The sequence below is a fragment of the Lissotriton vulgaris genome, chromosome 12 (genome assembly GCF_964263255.1).
Source record: "Lissotriton vulgaris chromosome 12, aLisVul1.2, whole genome shotgun sequence".
Taxonomy (NCBI): domain Eukaryota; kingdom Metazoa; phylum Chordata; class Amphibia; order Caudata; family Salamandridae; genus Lissotriton; species Lissotriton vulgaris.
The window spans coordinates 548,133,021-548,153,685 of NC_141700.1; the positions used below are offsets into that span (position 1 = coordinate 548,133,021).

The following is a 20,665-nucleotide window of genomic DNA, read 5'->3' on the forward strand; positions in this document are numbered from 1 at the left end:
AAAGCCAGATAAATATTTCTAAAATTACATTTTTAAGAGTGATAGAATCAATTTTTAGGTTTTCCAGTAAAATATGCTGATCAGAGAAATGCTGACGCTGTACAAAAGTAAATGCCTACCAAGTGCTGGCCATGGTGCTGCTCTATGGGGGTTATATGAACTGTGCTGAGCTGCAGACATTAGAAAACTTGTTCTTGGCGGCTCCGAAATCAAGTTCGACGTATATAACACATAAGGAAGTGGCAGTTCCTTTTATAGAGGACACCATATTATCAAGCCCATGATCCTTTGGCACAATATATGGAGTGAAACGGGGACTAGTTTACAAAGGAAATCATTTTAGACTGCCTAAGTCTAGATGCTTGGAAGACAATTAAATGGATGTCTTATTTAGATGCTTGTTTAAGAAAAATGGACCCTGCCATAGGAGTCAGTGATTTAGTTAAAATCAGTACCTATTCTGAAACAGAGGTCTGGACTATACTTGGGGGACAAAGAGAAAAAGAGAGAGATTTTAATGAAAGCAAGAGATCCACGGTAGTTAGATATCTGCTACACTATTAGAAAAAGAGAGACAGGCAGCAAGGAATGATTAACGCTGCACTAACCTATTGTATACTCAAGTTATTAAGAAACGCAAATTTCTTTGTTGCCCACCTCCAAGGTCCACTGCCTATAGACCTAACAACAATAATACAAAAAGAGAAGCAAAGAGAGGCAACATCAAGTTACAACAGCATAAATGCTAGAAATGGAGAAAGGATTTTTCCGGACTCTTCAATGTCATCAATCACAGAATTTTTAATAGTTGCTTTGTTCAAAGGAACAACTCACCAATGCAGCCAACGCGTTTCACCCTGAATAGGGCTTCCTCGGGACAATATCCAACAAAACTGCTGTCAAATATATAGGTGTTTTAGCTGCGTAGTTACTGAAGAAATTAATCTTGCCTAAGTTTGCTTGATTAACAGTGGCACTTAACGCATAGTCAGTCGTCCATTTCCATAAGATACTACGTTATCAACTAGGGTAAGTTGAAAAACAGTTAATTGAAAGTTAAACTAGTAGATGGGAAGAATTCAGAAGCGTTTTGTAGGTCGCGATCTTTCACACTCCCGCCATCACGGACATAGTCCAGCAAATTTAGGCTAGAATCCTTTCTCCATTTCTAGCATTTATTCTGTTGCAACTTGATGTTGCCTCTATTTGCTTCTCTTTTTGTATCTGCTACACTATGTACAAGAGGGCCACCCAAATTATTTGACAATTAAGAACAGTCAGCAAAGATTTTATCTTACTAGACTCTGATTAGGCATACTGCACGCACAGTTTGCTTTTCTAGAAAGTGGGGCATGGACTAATAATCCCCCAAAATCTCCATGTGATGGCAACTCTCGACAAAGCACAATGCTCTTTATTTTATTTTGCAGCGTTTATAAGGACCGTCGGAAATGTTTTCTAGCCCCGCTTTTTTAAAATTGGTAAATATATTTATTATCAGGATGCTTTTAACTATCTATGTGTCTTGGATAATGGCGATATTTGTTCATCTGTCAAATCATTTATTGTAATGGCCCAGGAATGAGGAAAAAATTAGCATACCTTGAGGCCCAAACTCCTGGTACATCAGAGTACATTTGTAATTTTTTTTAATCTGATTGTATAATACGAATTTTACCAATTACATTGAATAAAAAGCATTGAAAATGCAATAGGTCTCGCCTTTGATTAAGTTAAAGCCATTTGCTTTGCTAATGGTATTGTATAGCAAAGCAAATGGCGAGACCTATAGCGTTTTCAATGCTTGTTTCACCATGCCGCCTCATTTTGGACCCAGCCACATGCAAATCAGTTTTGACCCTGCTCCAATGAAAACAGTTCAGCCCAAACTGCCAGGTCCTCCCTGAACTGCAACACAAGCTAGCCAGAACCGGTTTCGCCCTTGTTAGGGCTCATGAGGCAGGTATAGCTTGGTTCCAGTGGCACAGTGATCAAAGTTAAGACATCACTACAAGAGGTATGCATATATTTTCTCTGGGGTGATCACTCCCCCTTTCCTCAACACTCCCTCTCTGATTGTGGTGGAACAGGAATCTTTGTTCTTTAAAGTAAGGGATCTCTTGTTGAGGTAATGGTTACTTTCTGTAAATTTAGTTTCCTAGATCGTAGCATACCCACTGTTGGTGTGAAGTATGACCAGAAAGTACACTGTATTTCACTGCAAGTCAGGGGTACCAGTATCTACTTTGAGGTATCCTGTCTTCCCCATTTCATCTACCTTTCACAGAGGTTTTTGTGTTCACATTCCATTCTCCTACTTAACTTTCATCAATTTGTAAACTTGTTGGCACTTTAAACACTTGACCAGAGGTATGTTTAGGTCATAGGGCGGGAAATCAACCTGGACAGGGGATTCACCCATTGAAGTAGTATGTGGGCGGGTCTAGTGGCCGACAGAAGGACACATTTGAGAGCGCGTGTCGGACCGGGTCTGCAGTCTCACCTGCAGTTAGAAAAGGGGCAGGCAACGTGTCTGAGAGCAGGAGGAAGGATAGAGGGACACCAAGTAACAAGCGGCGCGCAGGACAGAACGCCAGGGAGACGGAAGAGGTAGGACAGAGCAAAAAATGCAGGGTGTATGCATTACATTGACGTATGTACAATAAGCACCCACTGGTGTCCTCACCCCTCCCCTATACAACGGTGCAGTTCTTTACAATTGCCACCATGAGTCAAAATTTAAAACGCTCAACAAAAGAGATAGATTCTGTGAAACAAACATCAGCAGCCCCTGTTAAGCCATGCAGAATTTTTTTTTCAAAGAAGAAAATTGCTGGGGTTTCTCTTTCGACTTTCTGGTTCCATTGCTCTTTTAGCATCACAACCTAAAGACACGTTTGTGATTGCACATAAATGCGAAATTGAAACTACGATTTTAGACCAATACCAAAATAAAGGGGGCAGAGGGTGCAAAATATAAAGTGACCCAGAGATGAAGGAATGAAAAGACAACCTTTCCGAAGTAGAATGAAAGTGAGAGAAAAAGAGTGGATAAAAGTGAGTTTCTGCAGCTGATCCGGGTGTGTCGTTGGAGTGAGGGAGGACTGGCCGCCCAGTCGTGGCAGGAGCGCCGGGAGGGGTCTCCGGCCAGATCTGCAAAGAGTCCTGCGTTGTGCCGCGCGGGCTGCTGGTTTTCCAGTCAATCTCAACACAGTAGCGGGCGGAGTTGACTTCAGCCTTTGACCAGCGTATACCCACATCTCAGAAGGCAACACGAAGAGAGTTCTGCAGACGAGGGCAGCTGTGAACACCGGGGAGGATGTGGGCCAGTACTGAAAGTGCGAGAACCAAGCTCTGATCCCAGCTTTCCGCTTAAGTGCTTTGTACGATGTGAGAGAGACGGCGACCATACCTGTGAAGTTCTTGATCGGAACGAGCCGGCGTCACCAACATTACCGCCTAATGCATCTTGGGACTTGACAGAAATAGAGACTGGCCGATTGACACTCCCGTATGCTCTGTCTCCCCAGAGTCGTGACCCGGAAGTCGGCACAGGAGACCCGGAAAAGAAACAGCACGAACCAATGAAAAGAGACCTAGACCAGGAGGCGGTCTCTTGGGGCAACGAGAACGAGGACGAACAAGAAGGAAGAGACGCCGAACGCCGGAGAAAGCCTGGGGAGGACACCGTGGAGTTCCAGAAGGAGACGGAGCCTGCCGTGGACCAGGACGACAACGAGTCGGGAGACCGGTGGACCGAGGAGTGGTGGTACCCGCCGGAGGAGGCTGGAGAGTGGCCGCAACTCACGGAGAGTGTTGCGGCGGAGCCGGTGAGTGGGGCGTACTCCGGGGACTTGGGACTTGTGTAATGTGTAGAGGAGGGTAGTGGGTAGAGTTGTTATACTCGAGTCGGGAGGTGGGTAGCAGATTCTAACTATCTGATTGTTGCATTGCCTTTGCCCGATATTATTTGTAGACAACTATAACATAGCTTCATGTTCTTGGCACCTCACAGCCCCTCTTATGTTTGCCCAACCACGAACCTGATAGCATACCGCCCTATTTATGATTTACCTTATTTCCTACCCTCCCTCCTCCGAGCACATTTCTTTCCTAACTCAGCCTCCCTTCACCTACGGTGTGGTGACCAGTTTATTGTAACCCAAAAGCGTTACAGAGTGACTGACGGCTCCCTTTATCTCTCTCTTCTATGAGCCTCCGGGGAGACCCCATCCTGTCCGAAGAAGAGGAGTCGGGAACACCTAGGATTGGCCTCGTTTCATCAAGCAGTTCAGAAGAAGAAGAAAACCAGGATCATAAACCATCTGCATCGCTGAATATTCCCATTACTACAAATAAACCACTTCCTTTTGGATCATATATACAGCCTTCTCGCCTGTTTGTTAATCCCGCGCTCCCACATACACGAAGAGAGTTCTACAGGCGAGGGCAGCAGTGAACACCGGGGAGGATTTGGGCCAGTACTGAAAATGTGAGAACCAAGCTCTGATCCCAGCTTCCTGCTTAAGTGATTTGTGACCCTGGGAAAATGACTTCATGCCACGTTGACCTGGTCTAGAAAGGGTGGGTTGGGATAACTTGAAAAGCAAGCGTGGTACTGCAAAGGCAACCACGTGTTTACTTTCAAAATCACGCTTTCACTTTAAAGCACAATGTGAAAGTAAACACACGGCTGACTTTGCCAAAGCCAAATGCAAAGAAAAAAGTGTGTAGGGAATAATAAAGGGGATAGTGTCACGCCTCCGGTAAAAGATCAAATCCCGGTGGGCGTGGCCAAAAGGAGACAAGGCGGCAACAAGGAGGGACTAAGAAGGCTACTTTACAATCAAAAGCCAGCGTTTTGCATGTAAGCTGACGCTAGCCAATTACAAAGATGGGCGGGTTTCAACTCCGCCTCCGAGAGCTTCAGAAGCGGTATTGATTCCAAGAAGCTCTCTGTCGAGAGCAGCGCATGCGCTGCTTTCGACAGGCGAGACCTAAAAATGAGCGTTGTCTGAAGCCTTGCGATTAGTAATGACCCTTACACCCCTACATAGGCCTTTGCAGGTTCCTAACTATGGAAAATCTGTCTGGGGAAGGCGTGCTTGTTTGTGAATGTAAATCCTCAATTGTTTTTTAATTTATCTTTTGATTAAGATGTTTTTATTCTGTACTTTTATGCTTATAAACCGAATAACGTTTTTAAACTAAAAACTAAAATCTTGGCTGACAGGACAGTTTGTACCGCCCCATTGTATTGACGTTTCTCAGTGTATTGCCATTTTTATGGGATTTGACTGAAGGCACAATTTGCAGAATCCCCTTTCTCAAATTTTTCAGCCTATCATTCTCTATCAGCTAATTAGCGTGGTACTCCCTGCATGTTTTAAATGCTGATTATACTGCCTTAATATGCTTAACTCGCCCTCAGTTTTAATAATTGCAACTTGTTTAAATAACCGCACTCAAATGCTGATTGCACTGTTTCAGTATGCGCATTGCATTTCTTTGTTTTTAGCAATTGTAATGGTTTTAAATAATCACATGCAATAAAGACAGTGACTAGACCACTGTTGCTGAATTTTTTGAGTGGGTCATGAGAGTCCAAGCAATAAGTAAAGACCCTTTTAAATTCTGTATTTATTTTGTGACATTTGCTGCGCTTCAATGACAGAGGTCAAACATCAGGCTTTGTCTTAAGACAAATTGCTGCTTGTTTTTTAACATGGGAATTGTTGTTTACAAATGTCTCTCACTTTGCAGCCCGAGAAATAACATTAAGGTGAATTACGTGATAATCTTACTGAAGTGCAGAAAATGTGAAAGAAAAGTCTGCTGGATGTTATTTTTTAACACACATCAACAATTAAAATACATGTAAATGAACAGAGAGTGTGAAAGAAAGGCCTGTTGGATGCCATTTTTTAACGCCTAACAAAAATGAAAGTACCTGTAAATGAACTGAACACACTCAGCAGTTTGGAAAGCAAAAATGAAGCACATTTCTTTGTAATTCTGAAGTGTAATAGAAACAAAGATTTTAATAGGATTGAAGCAAATCGAGGCACTTATACATTTTCACTGAAACTAGATTTCATTCATTATCTTTTGTGTGCACTTTGATTGTATCAGTTAAAGTTTGTGCACATTTAGTAGTCATTTCAATAGAAAATGTCTTGTCTGTAAATTACAGTGCATTACCATACGATTCTTTAGTTACACTCAAAATTCGCCTGCATCGTGTCCATTAAATCTAGGTTAGTCGTAAAAGTCTGTTATGGTAAAAAGTGGGTTGTGGTTCTAACATTTTGAGAAGCTGTGACCTAGACAGAGAATCTTAAAATGAACTTTGGCTGATGCTAGTGAAGTTATGTCAGAATAGGTTTGGCTGAAACAAAGCGAAGTGCTGAAACCGTCAGCCAGGCTACTAGGTTTTGAATCGAATGTAGATGCAGAAGTAGTGTCTTGTTTACAACCTGGTACTAGCATTAAAATTAACCTATCTTGCACAAACCTAGGCACCAATAACTCATTCCGCTCCAAAGACCTAAGTGACGACCACTTGGGGCTGCCGAAGCCATAGGGGGATAGCTTGCAGGTATAATCATCAGTGTTTGCCTGCAACCTACTAATATGACATTGGGGATATCCAACCAAAATGTAAGCAGCATTTCTTGATTGATAGACCCTTAGTTTAGAGTGCCTTTGGTAATAAGCAGAAGCAAGTTAAAATAGGAGACAAGCTTCATGGGCATCAAATGAGCAACACATCCCTTGTCCCTCTGAATGTGTCTCAAGGTGGTGTGAGGAAGAAGAAGGTAGCCATTAGAGTGTGCACAAATATATATAGTGCTGGTACTAATCTACGTGCATAAATACGTTCAGATGCTCAAAGAATAGGAATGTTTCAAAAACGAAACCTCAACTTATAAATGGCAAACTTCAAGGCTCAGAGCAGGGAGCACTAAGCTATAAGGGTGGGGTAAATGAGGACCCCCTTAGTGGGAGAGACGTTAGATCTTGTTTTGAATGAAGATAATGAGATGATGGAGCGGGTAGAACTCAGTTCTAGACTCAGGGTTTAAAAGATATGTTTATTAAAAACTGGGCTTTCAAGAAGAGCTACAAAGCTGGTGAAAGCACCTAAAATCTTTAACTTCTTGGCTTGGTAATGGGAGTTATCAGAATGTATGACATTATTTACATGTAGCTTTTCTCTACACCTGACCTCCTTAGTAAGCCAGCTGAAGGTGCACAGTACATTTGGAAGCATGGGTGAGGGTGGTTGGTGTTGGTCTTGTGTTGTGGTTAGTTTTTGTTCATATCTCCAATTACTAGTGATACCTCTGTGAGACTGCCACACCTATCCTCCGTATGAATTATCTTTTTTTCTTGCTGTCCTTTTAAGCTTCCACAAGCAGTCAGAGGTTTGAAGAGGCGCACTTTACCTTTGCGTTGACGTCACAACAAGTTCAACAGATTCTCACATCTCGGTAAGTACATTACTTGTTATTCCTATTGCTTATAGAGGTGCCGAACCTTTTTCATTCAGTGGCATTTCTCTTATCAAAATAGCATTTTAGATCAGCTGCACGGTCCCCTTATATGGTCTCCATGTTTCGAATCCTTTCAGATAATATGCAGAAGTGTGGTCTCTGGTTTTTATGTGTCATTAGGTACCTCAGAGACTGCCTGATGAGTCACAACGTGGCCGTCTTTGACTTCTTTCCCCTTTGTTTCTGTTATGTTATGTTATGTTAGCCGTTTTGTAAAGCGCAACAGCTGCCCCCGCAACGGGGCGTCCCGGCGCTGGAACCATAACACAACCAACTGAGAAAAGGGGGAAAAGGGAGGAACCTAACAGGGGGGGAAGAGATAGGTTTTAATAGCTCTACGGAAAGCTAGGATATTGTCCATGCCTCGAATATTGAGGGGAAGGGAGTTCCATAATTTGGCCCCCAGTAGTTTGAAGGAGCGTCCTCCAATGCGGCAAAACTTAGTGTGGGGTACCATTGCTAGGTGTTGCCCCATGGACCTGAGGTTCCGTTTGGGAGTGTAGGGGGTCAACAGCGAGCGGAGCAGCTCCGGGCCTTCGTTCTTCATGATTTTAAAGGCGAATATGAGGGCTTTGAACTGGATGCGGGCTTCCATGGGTAACCAATGTAATCTGTGAATGGTTGCTCTCGCCGAGCATCTTTTTGGGAGACCTACTATAGCCCTTGCCGCTGAATTTTGTATCCGTTGGAGTCTCTTCAGTTCGGTTTTATTAGCTCCTAATAACAAGACACTCGCGTAGTCCAGTCTGGACAGAATGGTAGATTGTACGATGAGTTGTCGAGTTTTAGAATCAAAATAGCCTAAGATGGGGGTAAGGCTTCTCAGTAAGCCAATGCAGGTTGCGGCAACTTTTTTTGTGTGCGACTGGAAGCTAAGAGCAGAGTCCAGCCACACTCCCAAGTTTTTAGCTAGAGTCTTTGGGGGGGGTGCTGGGCCCAGTGATTGGGGCCACCAGAGGTCATTCCAGTTGTTATTGTTTTTTCCCATTATCAGCACCTCTGTTTTGCCGCCGTTGAGTTGAAGGCAGTTTGCCGTCATCCATTTAGCAACGGCGCTCAGACCATCCCTGAATCTAGTGGCATCAGGAGAAGGGGCCTGGTTGAGGCTGATGACCAACTGGGTGTCGTCGGCGTACGACACCATTGTGAGACCCCATTTTCTGGCAACCTCCGCCAGTGGTTGCATGTATAGGTTAAACAAGGAGGGACTGAGGGCAGAGCCCTGTGGAACTCCTTGTCCTATGTTTTGAGGTTGGGAGATGAACGGGGGGGCAGATACCCTAAACGATCTATTGGTTAGAAAAGATCTGAACCATTGGAGTGCCGTGTCTATGATACCTATATTTTCAAGGCGTTTCAATAGGATGGCATGGGAGACCGTGTCAAAGGCCGCGCTGAGATCAACTAATATCAGCGCGGCACTTTTGCCGGAGTCCATAATTTCCCGTAGGTTTTCTGTGGAAGCTAGGAGCGCGGATTCCGTGCTATGGCCCGGCCTGAACCCGTGCTGGGAGGGGTCCAGGATGTTGTTTTTCGCCATGTGCTCACTTAGAATTTTGTTAGCGTGGGCTTCCGCCAATTTCGCGACCCATGGGAGCAGAGAGACGGGCCGGTAGTTCTCTGGTTTAGCGGGGTCTAGGGAGGGTTTTTTTATGATCGGTGTTACCCAGGCCTGTTTCCAACAGGTGGGGACCGTAGCTGTGGTAAATGAAAGATTAAGGAGTGAGGTCAAGGGTGGGAGGAAGAATTCCAAGGCTTCCAGAAAGTGAGTAGGCCTCATCGGATCTGTGGGTGCACCCGATTTCACCTTTCTACAAAGTTTGGAGAGTTCTTCACCAGAGATGGCGGGTATACGTGTGAGACTCGAGTCTCCGAGGATGGTGATGGGAGGGTTGATGTCCTCTGGACTGTCCTGGGTGAAGGCGTTGTAAATTTTTTTCACTTTGTCCGTGAAGAAGGTAGCTAGGTCTTCACACTGTTGCGTGGAGGTAATGTGGGAAGCTGGTTTGTTTCCGTTTTGAAGTTTTTGCACGATTTGGAAGATCGTTTTCGTGGGATTAGGGCTAGCATTTATCTCAGTGGCGTAAAAGGCAGCACGGGCGACCCGGATTGCCTTATGATACGTTCTGAGAGTGGTCAAATATGCGTCTTTGTCCTCCTGTTTGTACTCCTTTCTCCATTGTCTCTCCATTTTCTTACAGGCTTTCCTCATAGTTTTGAGTTTCTCATTGTACCAGGGATTGGAAGGGGTGCTACGCCCTTTAGTCCACTTCTCTGGTATGATGGCGTCCAGTCCTTTGGTAATCCAGTTCTGGAAGGACATATATGATTTCTCAATATCGTCTATATCTTCCAGGTTAGGTCTCCCCAAACTTGCTACAAGGTCACCTTGTTGGATTTTGTGCCAAGGTCGTTTAAGGCAGGAGGTTGGAGACTTTTTTATGGTGGGATGGTTATTAGGGACGGAGAAGGTCACAAGTGAGTGGTCCGACCAGGCCATGGGTATAGGATCATCCGCTCTGGCCTCTGGAATGTTCGTAAACACTGGGTCCAGTAAATGGCCAGCGACATGTGTTGGGGTTCGGACAAGCTGAATTAGCTGAAGAGCAGCTAGGTCCGCTGTCAGGTTGTTGATTTTAGCATCTGATGAATTGTCTAAATGGAGATTGAGATCTCCTAAGATTGTGAAGTTGGCCGAGTCAGTAATCATAGCGTGTGTTACTTCAATGAGCTCTTCCGTGAATTTCGTGGAAGGCCCCGGCGGTCTGTAGATAAACAGGCCTGATAAAGTACAGTTAGGATTAGTGGAGATTTTGAAGCGAGCGCATTCACAGTCCGCAATGCTTTCCTTAAGAAAGGAGCAGGTGAAGGAGGATCTGTGGATGGCAGCGATGCCCCCTCCTCTAGAATCTCTGTTAATACAGGTCATAGCAAACCCATCCGGTATAGCAAGATTGGGAATACTGGTTAGTTCATCTTTAAGCCAGGTTTCACTCAGAAACATTATGTCTGGGTTCTCATCCATTAGTAGCGTTCTTACCTCCGCATGGTGTTTAACCAGGGATCTAACATTCAGCTGCATGATGGTAAGTGACGTTTCCTTCCTTTTGTCCTCTTTCTGGCTGATATGGCGTGGTGCAGGTAAGACCAGGTTACAGCTTTTACAGTAGAGGGCGGTACGACCTATGCAGCCCTCTAGCTTGTCGCATCTCAGGCCAGGGTTGAGTGACCACAGTGTGTCACTGTCGTATACGTATGTCTTTAGGGCAGGGGGTCTGGCGAGAGGCGAGGACTTGGCGAGGACGGGCTTGCCTTAGGCGCGCCTTCGGCGCGCAAACGGCGCGCCCGCTGCGCCCGTCCGCTGCGCGTCCGGTGAATGCACATCCTTAAGGAAGGGGGAGGAGGTGAATGGGCGTGGCCTGCAGGTAGGCGTGGCCTGTGTTCCTCGCCGGTAATGGCGGCAGAACTGATATTTTTGGCGGACTCGGTGCAGCGAAGGGGTCGCTGTTTAGGCGTACTTCTAGCCCAAAAGGAGGTGCCTGAAGGGTGAGTGCGCAGATTAAAATACAATTTTGGTTATCAGTGACACAGAAAGTAAATTTTTAAAAATATTTCGTCCTCTCCCGGCTTCCGCCTCAGGAGAATGCGTAGTTCTGGCTGGGTCGCGCTGTCGGCAGCGTTTATATACAAGGGTGAGTGGGCGTGGCCTGCAGGTAGGCGTGGCCTGTGTTCCTCGCCGGTAATGGCGGCAGAACTGATATTTTTGGCGGACTCGGTGCAGCGAAGGGGTCGCTGTTTAGGCGTACTTCTAGCCCAAAAGGAGGTGCCTGAAGGGTGAGTGCGCAGATTAAAATACAATTTTGGTTATCAGTGACACAAAGTAAATTTTAAAAAATATTTCGTCCTCTCCCGGCTTCCGCCTCAGGAGATTGCGTAGTTCAGTTTCTTCCTTGTTGTTTTGTGTTGATGTGTGTATTTTCTTGAGACGTGACCTCCTTTAACAAAACAGAAAATTGCACACTTTGTGAATTGTCCTTACCCACTTCTCCACTGCAGATAGATAGTGTGGAGGTTGGTTATTTAAAGTTTAAGCTGCCTGACGTAACTTCTGAAGTAGGTTTCAGGGGAATGGACTGGTTGGGTTTTAATGTAAGTAGGTAGGTGATGTTGAACATAATATATACATTTTAATATTAAACTTTTTTTTGCCTTTGCTTCAGATGCACAATGCTTTAAGTTGGCACAGAGGCTAATAAGACCCACATTGCATACAATTTTGGCCAGTGGTAGTGTTTTTAAATAACCTGCTCGGGTGAGGATTTTATAAAATATGTATTTGTCCATGGGGCAGGTGCTTCATAAATCTACTTGTCCTGTAACAAACTCCACTTTTCCCTTTGGTGCCATGTTGTGCAGCGACAAATTATGGCAGCAATCTCATTATATAAGAGCTCTGATATAGCCTCTCTGATTATGCCAGGGCTCATACCATAGTAGTGTTTGAATACTTGCAATCCCCTTATGTTGCCAGGTTTCCGCAGATCTACATACTGTGGCTGAAGGTAGTAGCAAGCAATAGTTCCAGGATTAGAATGCCCTTTTGAGTCTGTGCAAACCTACTAACTTGCATGTTTTATGGGTTATCACAACTCTTCTCTAATGTTTTCCCATGCTGAGAAATGTAGGAAATTTACTTCTGACAATGGCAGACGTAAACCTTCTTCCAGAATTGGGAAAAAAAGTGGTTGGAGGGAAAGTGAACTTGCAATCAATCAGATTTTCGCATGAGCAAATCTACACATGCAGATTTTGCTCATGCTAAAATGCAGTTCACATATGTTCTATAAGTATTATTTCTTGCCCTACTTCTGTAAATTATTGGGAATTCACGAAAACCCTACAGCTGCAATTAATGCAAGGACATATACAATGGGTGCACTTTTGAGACTTTCTTTAATAATTGGGCCCCTAATTTGGTCTGGCGTTGACCATGACCTTTTGTGTTGATTAAAAATCTCTCTCTCTCTCTCTCTCTCTCTCTCTCTCTCTCTCTCTCTCTCTCTCTCTCTCTCTCTCTCTCTCTCTCTCTCTCTCTCCTCTCTCTCTCTCTCTCTCCTCTCTCTCTCTCCTCTCTCTCCTCTCTCTCTCTCCTCTCTCTCTCTTCCTCTCTCTCTCTTCCTCTCTCTCTCTTCCTCTCTCTCTCTTCCTCTCTCTCTCTCTCTCTCTCTCTCTCTCTCTCTCTCTCTCTCTCTCTCTCTCTCTCTCTCTCTCTCTCCTCTCTCTCTCTCCAGGAACATATTGGCACACAGAGTAGTTTTGTTAAGTGCTATTAACTACTGTGGTAGTGTGTGCTTTTTGAGACCAAAAACAATTTTAGCATTTTGGCAATATTTATTATAATGGCGAGGGCCCGGCAACTCTCACACCAATAAGGTTTTAAAAAAACCATGCCAAAGTAAGTCAAACATTGACAAAATGAATAGCTGACCACCAATTTCAGACCTTCTGGCTTTGCCAATGCTTGTTTATTTTTGTTTCCCATAATCTTATTGAAACTAGTTAAACTGATTTTTGAGAAATTCCAGCATGCATCAACATGTTACTAAATGATGCTGAAAAGAAATGGTACCCGAAAGTTTATAGTAGTTTAGCAAATTGTTTTTTTTCCTGCTTTCCGTTTTTTATGAACATTGTTTTTTTGAAAGAAAATAATCATCAATCTTGCTTTCAAGCTTCTGCAAATTTTTGCATCAAATTAGAGCGCTTTCTGGGAGCATTATACATAGCCTCATACTGCTATGAAAATGTGCGTACACATTTTTATACTGGAACCAGTGTCAGTAGTGCAGTCAGAGCTTACAACATTTTTTTAGAGCGCCCACCCTAATAATGAAGGCTTTCAATTAATGAACCATAAATACAAGTTTGAACAGCATTAACATATGAACAAAATTATAACCTTAACTGCCGACAGTGCCCTTCCCTGATCCATAATGTGGTACTGCAAACGGGCTGCCAAAGGGTTTGTGCTGCAGGGGGTAGGGTCTACTTGTCCCAAGGACAAAATACACATGAAAACCTGTTGCCCTTGACCACAAACAATATGTCCTGGGCGTCGGGCTATAGGAATTCCACATCCCTGAACCTGAGTTATAGGGCACAATTTAAGGTTTTTTCTTTGTGCAAGATATTTCAGGACTTCAGCTTGAGTTTGAAGTCATGCTCTTACAAAGTGTTCCGTTCTGTTCCCAGTGAAGGTTCCTTTCGGCCTTTTCCTCTCATCATACAGGAGCGCTGTTAGGTCTAGTTCAGTTAAGATTGGTCGGGAACCATGAGGCAGTGATTCATACTTTACATTAAGCTCTAGGCCAAGCCCTTTGTTTCTTGCTCATGGGGCCTGACCTCCCTGTATATTACATTTTATCTTCATTAGAAACTTACTGCTTAGTAAATAATTTATTTTGATTAACTTGGGCAGTAAAAAATACTTTGCATTGAACACTACTTCTAGCACATACATACTTTAAACACATTTGCGCCAACATATTCATTAATTCATAATAACATATTTTAATGAATTCTTACCTTGATTCTTATTAAATTATTCAATCTTATTAACTCAGTACTTCCTGCAGAAGGCATTTTAGTCGCTTCTTTATTTTTAGCTTCACAACAGCATAATACTACTTCACAATAACCACCCCAGCACCAGCATACAAGCCTGAGACACAGTGTGGTCTTTTACATATATTTCATAGGTAGTTTTCGTACAATTTTACATACAAAAAAGAAATCCTAGATTATTCCGTACTTCTCTTTGTGTCATGACTATGACTATTTTTCTTTTTGTTGGTCAATGAAAATAGACTTCCCATTGGTACACTCTGTCCTTAGCCGAATCATAACTTTTTCCCAGAACACAGCAATTATTAGAGATGCTGAAATACTCACTCTTCCAATTTATCCCATCTGATAAAGTTGACCATTCGGTCACTCGTGAGTCTCCTATGAATAGCTTTGGTTAGATACACCCTGCAAGTACTTTTTCTTATCAAACTCATTTATGGATAAAATATACTCCATACACAAACTTCTCAGCTCTGAAGAAATCCAAGTTTGAGCCCAGACAAGAGTAAATCACTGTAAAATTGTAGCAATCATGTGTCATGGCTAGCTTAGGAGATCTGCTACCTTACCTGATCCAGTCGTAAAAAGTTGTCTTTCACAGCACTATTCAAATCTTCCCATTTACCCATTGTCAAGACTCTGGAAACTGTTGGTATAGGCCCATTCACTCTTCTGTCTGTTTTCTCCTTAAGAATTTACACATTTGTTCTAGCTTGGCTGTCCGACAGTAGTTCATCATGCTTGGGATAACTAGAACGTTCTTTCTATGACGTCAATGCGTCACCTCCCATTTTACCCTGGCTACTTTTTCAGCCCACATTAAATTCTATAACCTTTCATATAGTTTCGCCAATTGGTTTATCTGTATATGAGTATCATTGTAGACATTAAAAATCTTGGTCATGGTTTTCTTTTCAACCAGTGTAATGCACCTCTTCCGAAATATGGGCAACAGTTCCCCATCAGTAAATCATAAGCTTATTGGAGGCTGTCTAATCATATTATTTTTCAGAAATGCATTTTCCTATTTTGTACTGTACACCTTTCGATACATAAACCCTTCTTTAAATAATCTTAATGGCGATATCACATCTTGTTTCATCGTTCCTACAACTGCTGTTGTGGCTGAATACCTCAGGGGTGGTAGTTTCAATTGTGTCTTAAGTGTGTAACGTGAATCATTTGCATGTCGTCAAGCGCTTCTTCAGTGTCACAAACGCTGAAACTTCATATTTACTCCATGCCACACAAAACTGTTTGACAGTGTCCTAATTTTGACTGAGGGCAGCATACAAAACTTCTTAGTCCCGTTTTGTTTGTCTGTGAAAACTTTTTTAAACCTCGTCTTTGCAAACTGCATCCAGCTGAGAGATTATTGGGCTATTCCAGCATCCAGTGAACTCTGATGACTCCTATAGCTTTTCATTCTGATAGATACATCTGCCGTGTGGATTCCTCACCTTGTGAATATCCCCTGCGTCAGCAACATTCGGAAATTCTTTTGTAGCTTTGCGCCGACGTGGACCCGGACGTCATAGAGGCACGGCATCGCTCGCGACTCCGCTGACGTCACCGACGCCTATAATAGGCCCACGCCGGCGTGATGACATCAGTTCCCTTTTTTCCGCGTCGTCGACGCTAACGGTTTTCTGGGATCGTCTGTAGCCTTAGCTGTAACTTTGTTACTTGCTATTTGTTTCTAGTCTCTTGTCTTCTTTTTCTTTCGACATGTCTTCGAAGAAGACCGGGTTTAAGGCCTGCGGAGAATATAACAAGGTGATGTCCATCACAGATCCGCATGAATGCTGTTTGTGGTGTCTGAGCTCCGACCACGACGTCGAGGACTGCCAATCCTGCAGGAAGATGACACCAAAGGCCCTCCGGGAAAGGGAAGCGAAACTTCTGGTTGCCAAGTTTAAAGAAGGAAAAGAAAAGAAGAAATCAAGATCGCGGACTCGACGCTCGAAGTCAAGGTCTCGCTCGAGGTCACGTTCGGATTCGTCCTCAGCCCATGCTTCAAGGTCTTTGAGGAAGAAGCATAAAAAGAGAACCCATGAATCCCGACATCGATCGAGAAAGGAGTCTGGTTCCAAGCCGAAGTCGCAGGTGAAGCTGGTCGAGAAGGTGGTTTCTTCGGCTTCGGAGGAACAGGATGCTGAGGCGTCGCATGCGAATTCACCGAGTTCGCCGAAGCAGAAAGCTGTTCCATCTCCGGACCCATCCCATCCTTCAGGTCGGGAGGATGAAGGTGAGGAGGAGGTGGTTGGAGAGGGAGAGGCTCCGCTGCCCGATGGTCTGACGACTCCGGTGCACCAGCCTGAAGAGGAGGTCGACGTCACATCGACTCCGCGCCCCTCGAGATCCGCCTGGGGGTTCGTATCCAGCCTTCCCAGGTCCAGGTCAGGATCCTTCGCATTTTCTGAATGCGATGTTCGGAATTTATTCAAGGGCTATGTATCCCTCTGGGGCTCCTGCTGGTCCTATGGGTCCGATGGCATATGGTCTGGGTGTTCCTCAATCCTATGCACCTATGCCCTTTATGCCGGCTCCGACGCCGCATTGGCATTATCCGAATCCGGCGAGGCCTTCTACCCCGAAGCCTTCGACGCCGAGGTCGACGTCTCCGATTCCGTCGACGCCAGTCCCTTCATCTTTGAAGCCGAACCCTGATCGACGTCGTGAATCTCTTCTTCGTCCGACGTCGGGTTCGACTCCGGCACCGGCTCCGTCGGAGTCGGTTGCGGATCCGTCGGCTTCGATTGTGAAGCAAAGATCAAGGCGTGAGGCCCAGAGGTTAATGGAGGAGGAAAGATATCGTGAAGAGAATCTGGAGGAAGGCGAACTGCAGGATTCTGAGGATCCTTTTGAGGACCTTTCTGTTGCTAGTGGCCTGAAGCTGTCACCTGATTGGGACCTTGCTTCGGTTTCTGATGAACCCTCAAGGGATGTGACGCCTTATCATGTAGTGATAAAGAAGGCTGCGGGCTTGTTGAACATTGTTCTTCCAACTGCAGAATTTAAATCTAATCTGCTCACGGAGGTCCTTCATTCACCTTCCTCAGTGTCTGAACCATTGTTGCCTTTTAATGATGCCTTAAAGGATCCAATTTTGGAGATTTGGAAAAAAACTGTTTCGACTCCTGCTGTGTCTAGAGCAGTAGCTAGGAGATATAGGACAGCTCCTGAAGACCCTGAGTTTTTATCCTCTCATCCTCTTCCAGAGAGTTTGGTGGTGCAGGCTGCATGTTCCAAAAGGTCTACGGGTGCTTTTCCGCAGGTCCCAGCGGATAAGGAGTTGAGAAAGCAGGATCAGGCTGCTAAGAAGGTTTTCTCTTCTGCCAGTATGGCTTTGAAATCCACGAATGCTACCTGCTTGATGGGGCGTTACATCCACGCTCTTATGGACACTGTGAAGCAGTTGGTGCCCAAGGTGCCTGAGGAGAGTAGGAAAGACTTCCAGGAGATAATCTCTGATACTCAAGCTGCAGCAAGGCAGGTTATTCAAAGTGGTTTGGACATGGCAGACTCTGTTGCTAGGGTCATGGGTTCTTCCGTAGCCACAAGAAGAGCTGCATGGCTGAAGTCAAGTGAGTTTTCAACAGATGTCCAGGCGGCATTGATGGATCATCCATTTGACGGGTCTGGATTGTTTGGGAAAAAAGCGGACACTGCCTTGGAACGCTTTAAAGACAGCAGGGCGACTGCAAAGTCTTTGGGTCTTCAGTCCAGGGGCACTTTTGGTAGACGTTCAAGAGGATTTGGCAGATCTTCTTTTCGAGCCTATAAGTCAACCCAGCAGCAGCCGCAGCAGCAGCAAAACACGCTGTATAGATCTTATAGAGGCAAGCAGAGGTCCCGGGCTCGGGCCGTAACGTTTCCTCCTCATCCTCCTCTTCCCCTTCCCAGCCCCCAGCCTCCGCAGCAAAGCAGCCCTAGATCCGCCATTCCGGCTCATGTGGGCCCAGTGGGGGGCCGGCTTACCCATTTTCTTCAAGATTGGTGTAAGAAATGGGGGTTACCCAAATCTCCAAGGGGGTAGCATGGCATCAAGCGGGCAGGCCAAACTTCGAGGACATGTGAAGCATTCACGCAGTACCCACAGACAACACACCAATCACACCACAAAAGAGTCACGACACCACCTTTGGTTGGAAAAAGATTAAGTTTAGTTATGTCTCCAACTTGCAAGGTAAAAAGGAATAGAATAGTGGTAGTCACAACAAGGCGCCAACTGGCACCAGAGCCAAGTACTTCAGAGGGGGATTATTTACATGGGACAAAAAGGGGTTGAGTCCAAAGTCCATGCTGAAAGGAAAAAAAGGATGGTTAACTAAACACTAGACCTGGGGCCAATCTGGCGGGGCCAACTCAGGCTCTCATCCTTAGGAGGTTGCTGTAATTGCAAAATCAAACATTATGCATAAATATACCTCATGCCTTATAACGCCAATCCCCACCCCTGTAAGGGAAGTACAACAGAGCATCACAGCACATATTAGACAGGAGCACCTGTAAGAAATCAGTACTGCAGCTCACAAACTTGGGGCATAGGCAGGGGCCTGGAATAACTCGTCAGGCCATCCTATAGCCCAACATTAGGTAGAACATTGGCATCACTATAAGCATAAGACATCAGGGTGTACACAACAGCCAACTCTCTTCATGAACATTAGGCATACACATTATAGAGCAATGGCAGGCATTAAACCATGAGCATGAGCCTAATCCTCCCCACTGGTGCATCATCTAATGAAGGCTCCCTAGGCATCTGTTCCCTCCCGGCTCACTCAAGCCAACCTATATGGGGGCGTGCCCTTAGGCCATAACACACTGACACACTGGGCGCGAAATTCAGCAAAAGCACTGCCTTGCCCCACTAACACAAATCCCAGGGCCTACACTAGCTGGCATTCACCTGGACACCCCAGGCAGGGATTAACTAATGTTGTGGCCCAGTTCAGAGGCCTGGCAATCCCGCTGTTACTTCTCACGGGGGGCTCTGGGGTATAATTAGGGCCCACAAGCTCAATTACCATGTCTCCCGGGGGGGGGGGGGGGGGCGAGCCCCGACCCTGTGCCCCGTTGCCCTCTCCACTCCCCACACAGTTTAATTAAAGCCCCACTCACCGGGCTACTCCGGGGGTCCTCTTCCCCTGCAGGGCTCTTTCCCGTGGAGGGGGGCAGGCACCGGCAATGTGCCTCGATGCCCCCTCCTCTCTCTCACAATGACAGCCGGGCCCCTCCTTTCTCACGGGGGCCCAGGACTTCACTGTGCCGGTGTGCGGGGCTCTCCTCACTGGCTGGGAGCCCCGCAGGAATACAGGCTTCCTCCGGCCGGCTCCTGTGCGTGATGGCAGGGCTCCTCCACCACACGGAGCCCTGCAGGCGACGCGCTGCTCTCGTGGTGCCCTGCCCGGCGGGGCGGTCTTGCAGCAGGCTTCTCGCCTTCACCCGGGCCCCTTCTCCCTCACGGGGCCCCGAAACTTCGCGGCAGCTTCCGCGAGGCTGCAGGCGCCTCGACCGAGCGGGGCTCCCTCCTCCGCTCTCAGGCCTCTTCCTGCTGCCCGGCTTTGTTTGGGGAGGCGGGGCTGGCACCGACAGTGTGCCCCGGCCCCGCCTATCCTCCCGGCCCCACACTCAGGGCATAGACCGGCAGGGTAGGCTCCTGCTCCGGTCAATCTCAATCGGGGCTCCCCTCTCGCGATCACGGGGCCCCGCAACGACTCTTCACCCGGGTCCCCCTCCTACCTCACGGGGACCCGGGGCTTGGATTCAGCTTCTCCGGGCCTTCCCGGCCAACAGACAATCCCTGCGCGGCCTTCAGAGGTCACGGCTGCGCAGGCCAATCCGTGTGCGGCGGGCCGATGACGCGGCCTGGCCCCCCGTCACGTGTTACGGGCCGGAACGGCTTCATGGCCTAGCGCGGCCCTCTCTCTGCTTCGGCGGCCCCCTCCTGGCATCGGGGGCTGCCGCAACGTTGCACACCCCAGCAAGGGGGGGGGGGGGGGGGGGGGAGTCTCCTCAAGGCAGCGCCGGGCCGCGGCGGTGATTTTCGGCGCTGCCACACAGCGCGAGGACAGGACAAGGGGTAGGCTCCCTTTCTTGTTATAACGTCCCCTCACAGTCTCCTCAGCACCCGGGCTGCGACGGTGATCTCCGGCTGCGACAAGGGGTAGGCTCCCTTCTTAATTAATTAATTATACGGCAGACAGCGCGCTGACACGAGGGTAGGCTCCTCCAACGTGATTTTCCTCAGGAGAATGGCGCTATTCACAGCGCACTACTCCTCCCTCTGCCCACACAGTCCTCAGGGCCAACAGCACTTCGGGGGTCATACCAATCACAGGGCACAGTCCCTTGGGGGCACAATCCTCCCCAGGCAGCTCCACAGGCAGTAACAGTCTTTGGACTCCCAGCGCTTAGGGGGCGATACTGCAGTTTACGCCAGTCAGCTGTCCACAGCCCTTCACCATAGGTACCTC

General features: G+C 46.4%; 1 protein-coding gene across 2 annotated transcripts in view; it reads left to right on the forward strand.

Moving 5' to 3' along the window:
• Window positions 1-20,665, forward strand: part of PIAS3 (protein inhibitor of activated STAT 3) — a 597,438-nt gene that overhangs the window by 342,847 nt on the left and 233,926 nt on the right. For both annotated transcript variants that reach the window (XM_086945355.1, XM_086945354.1), the window contains exon 3: window positions 7,409-7,493. In XM_086945355.1, coding sequence (XP_086801481.1) covers window positions 7,409-7,493 — 85 coding nt within the window. The remainder of the gene's footprint in view (window positions 1-7,408; window positions 7,494-20,665) is intronic.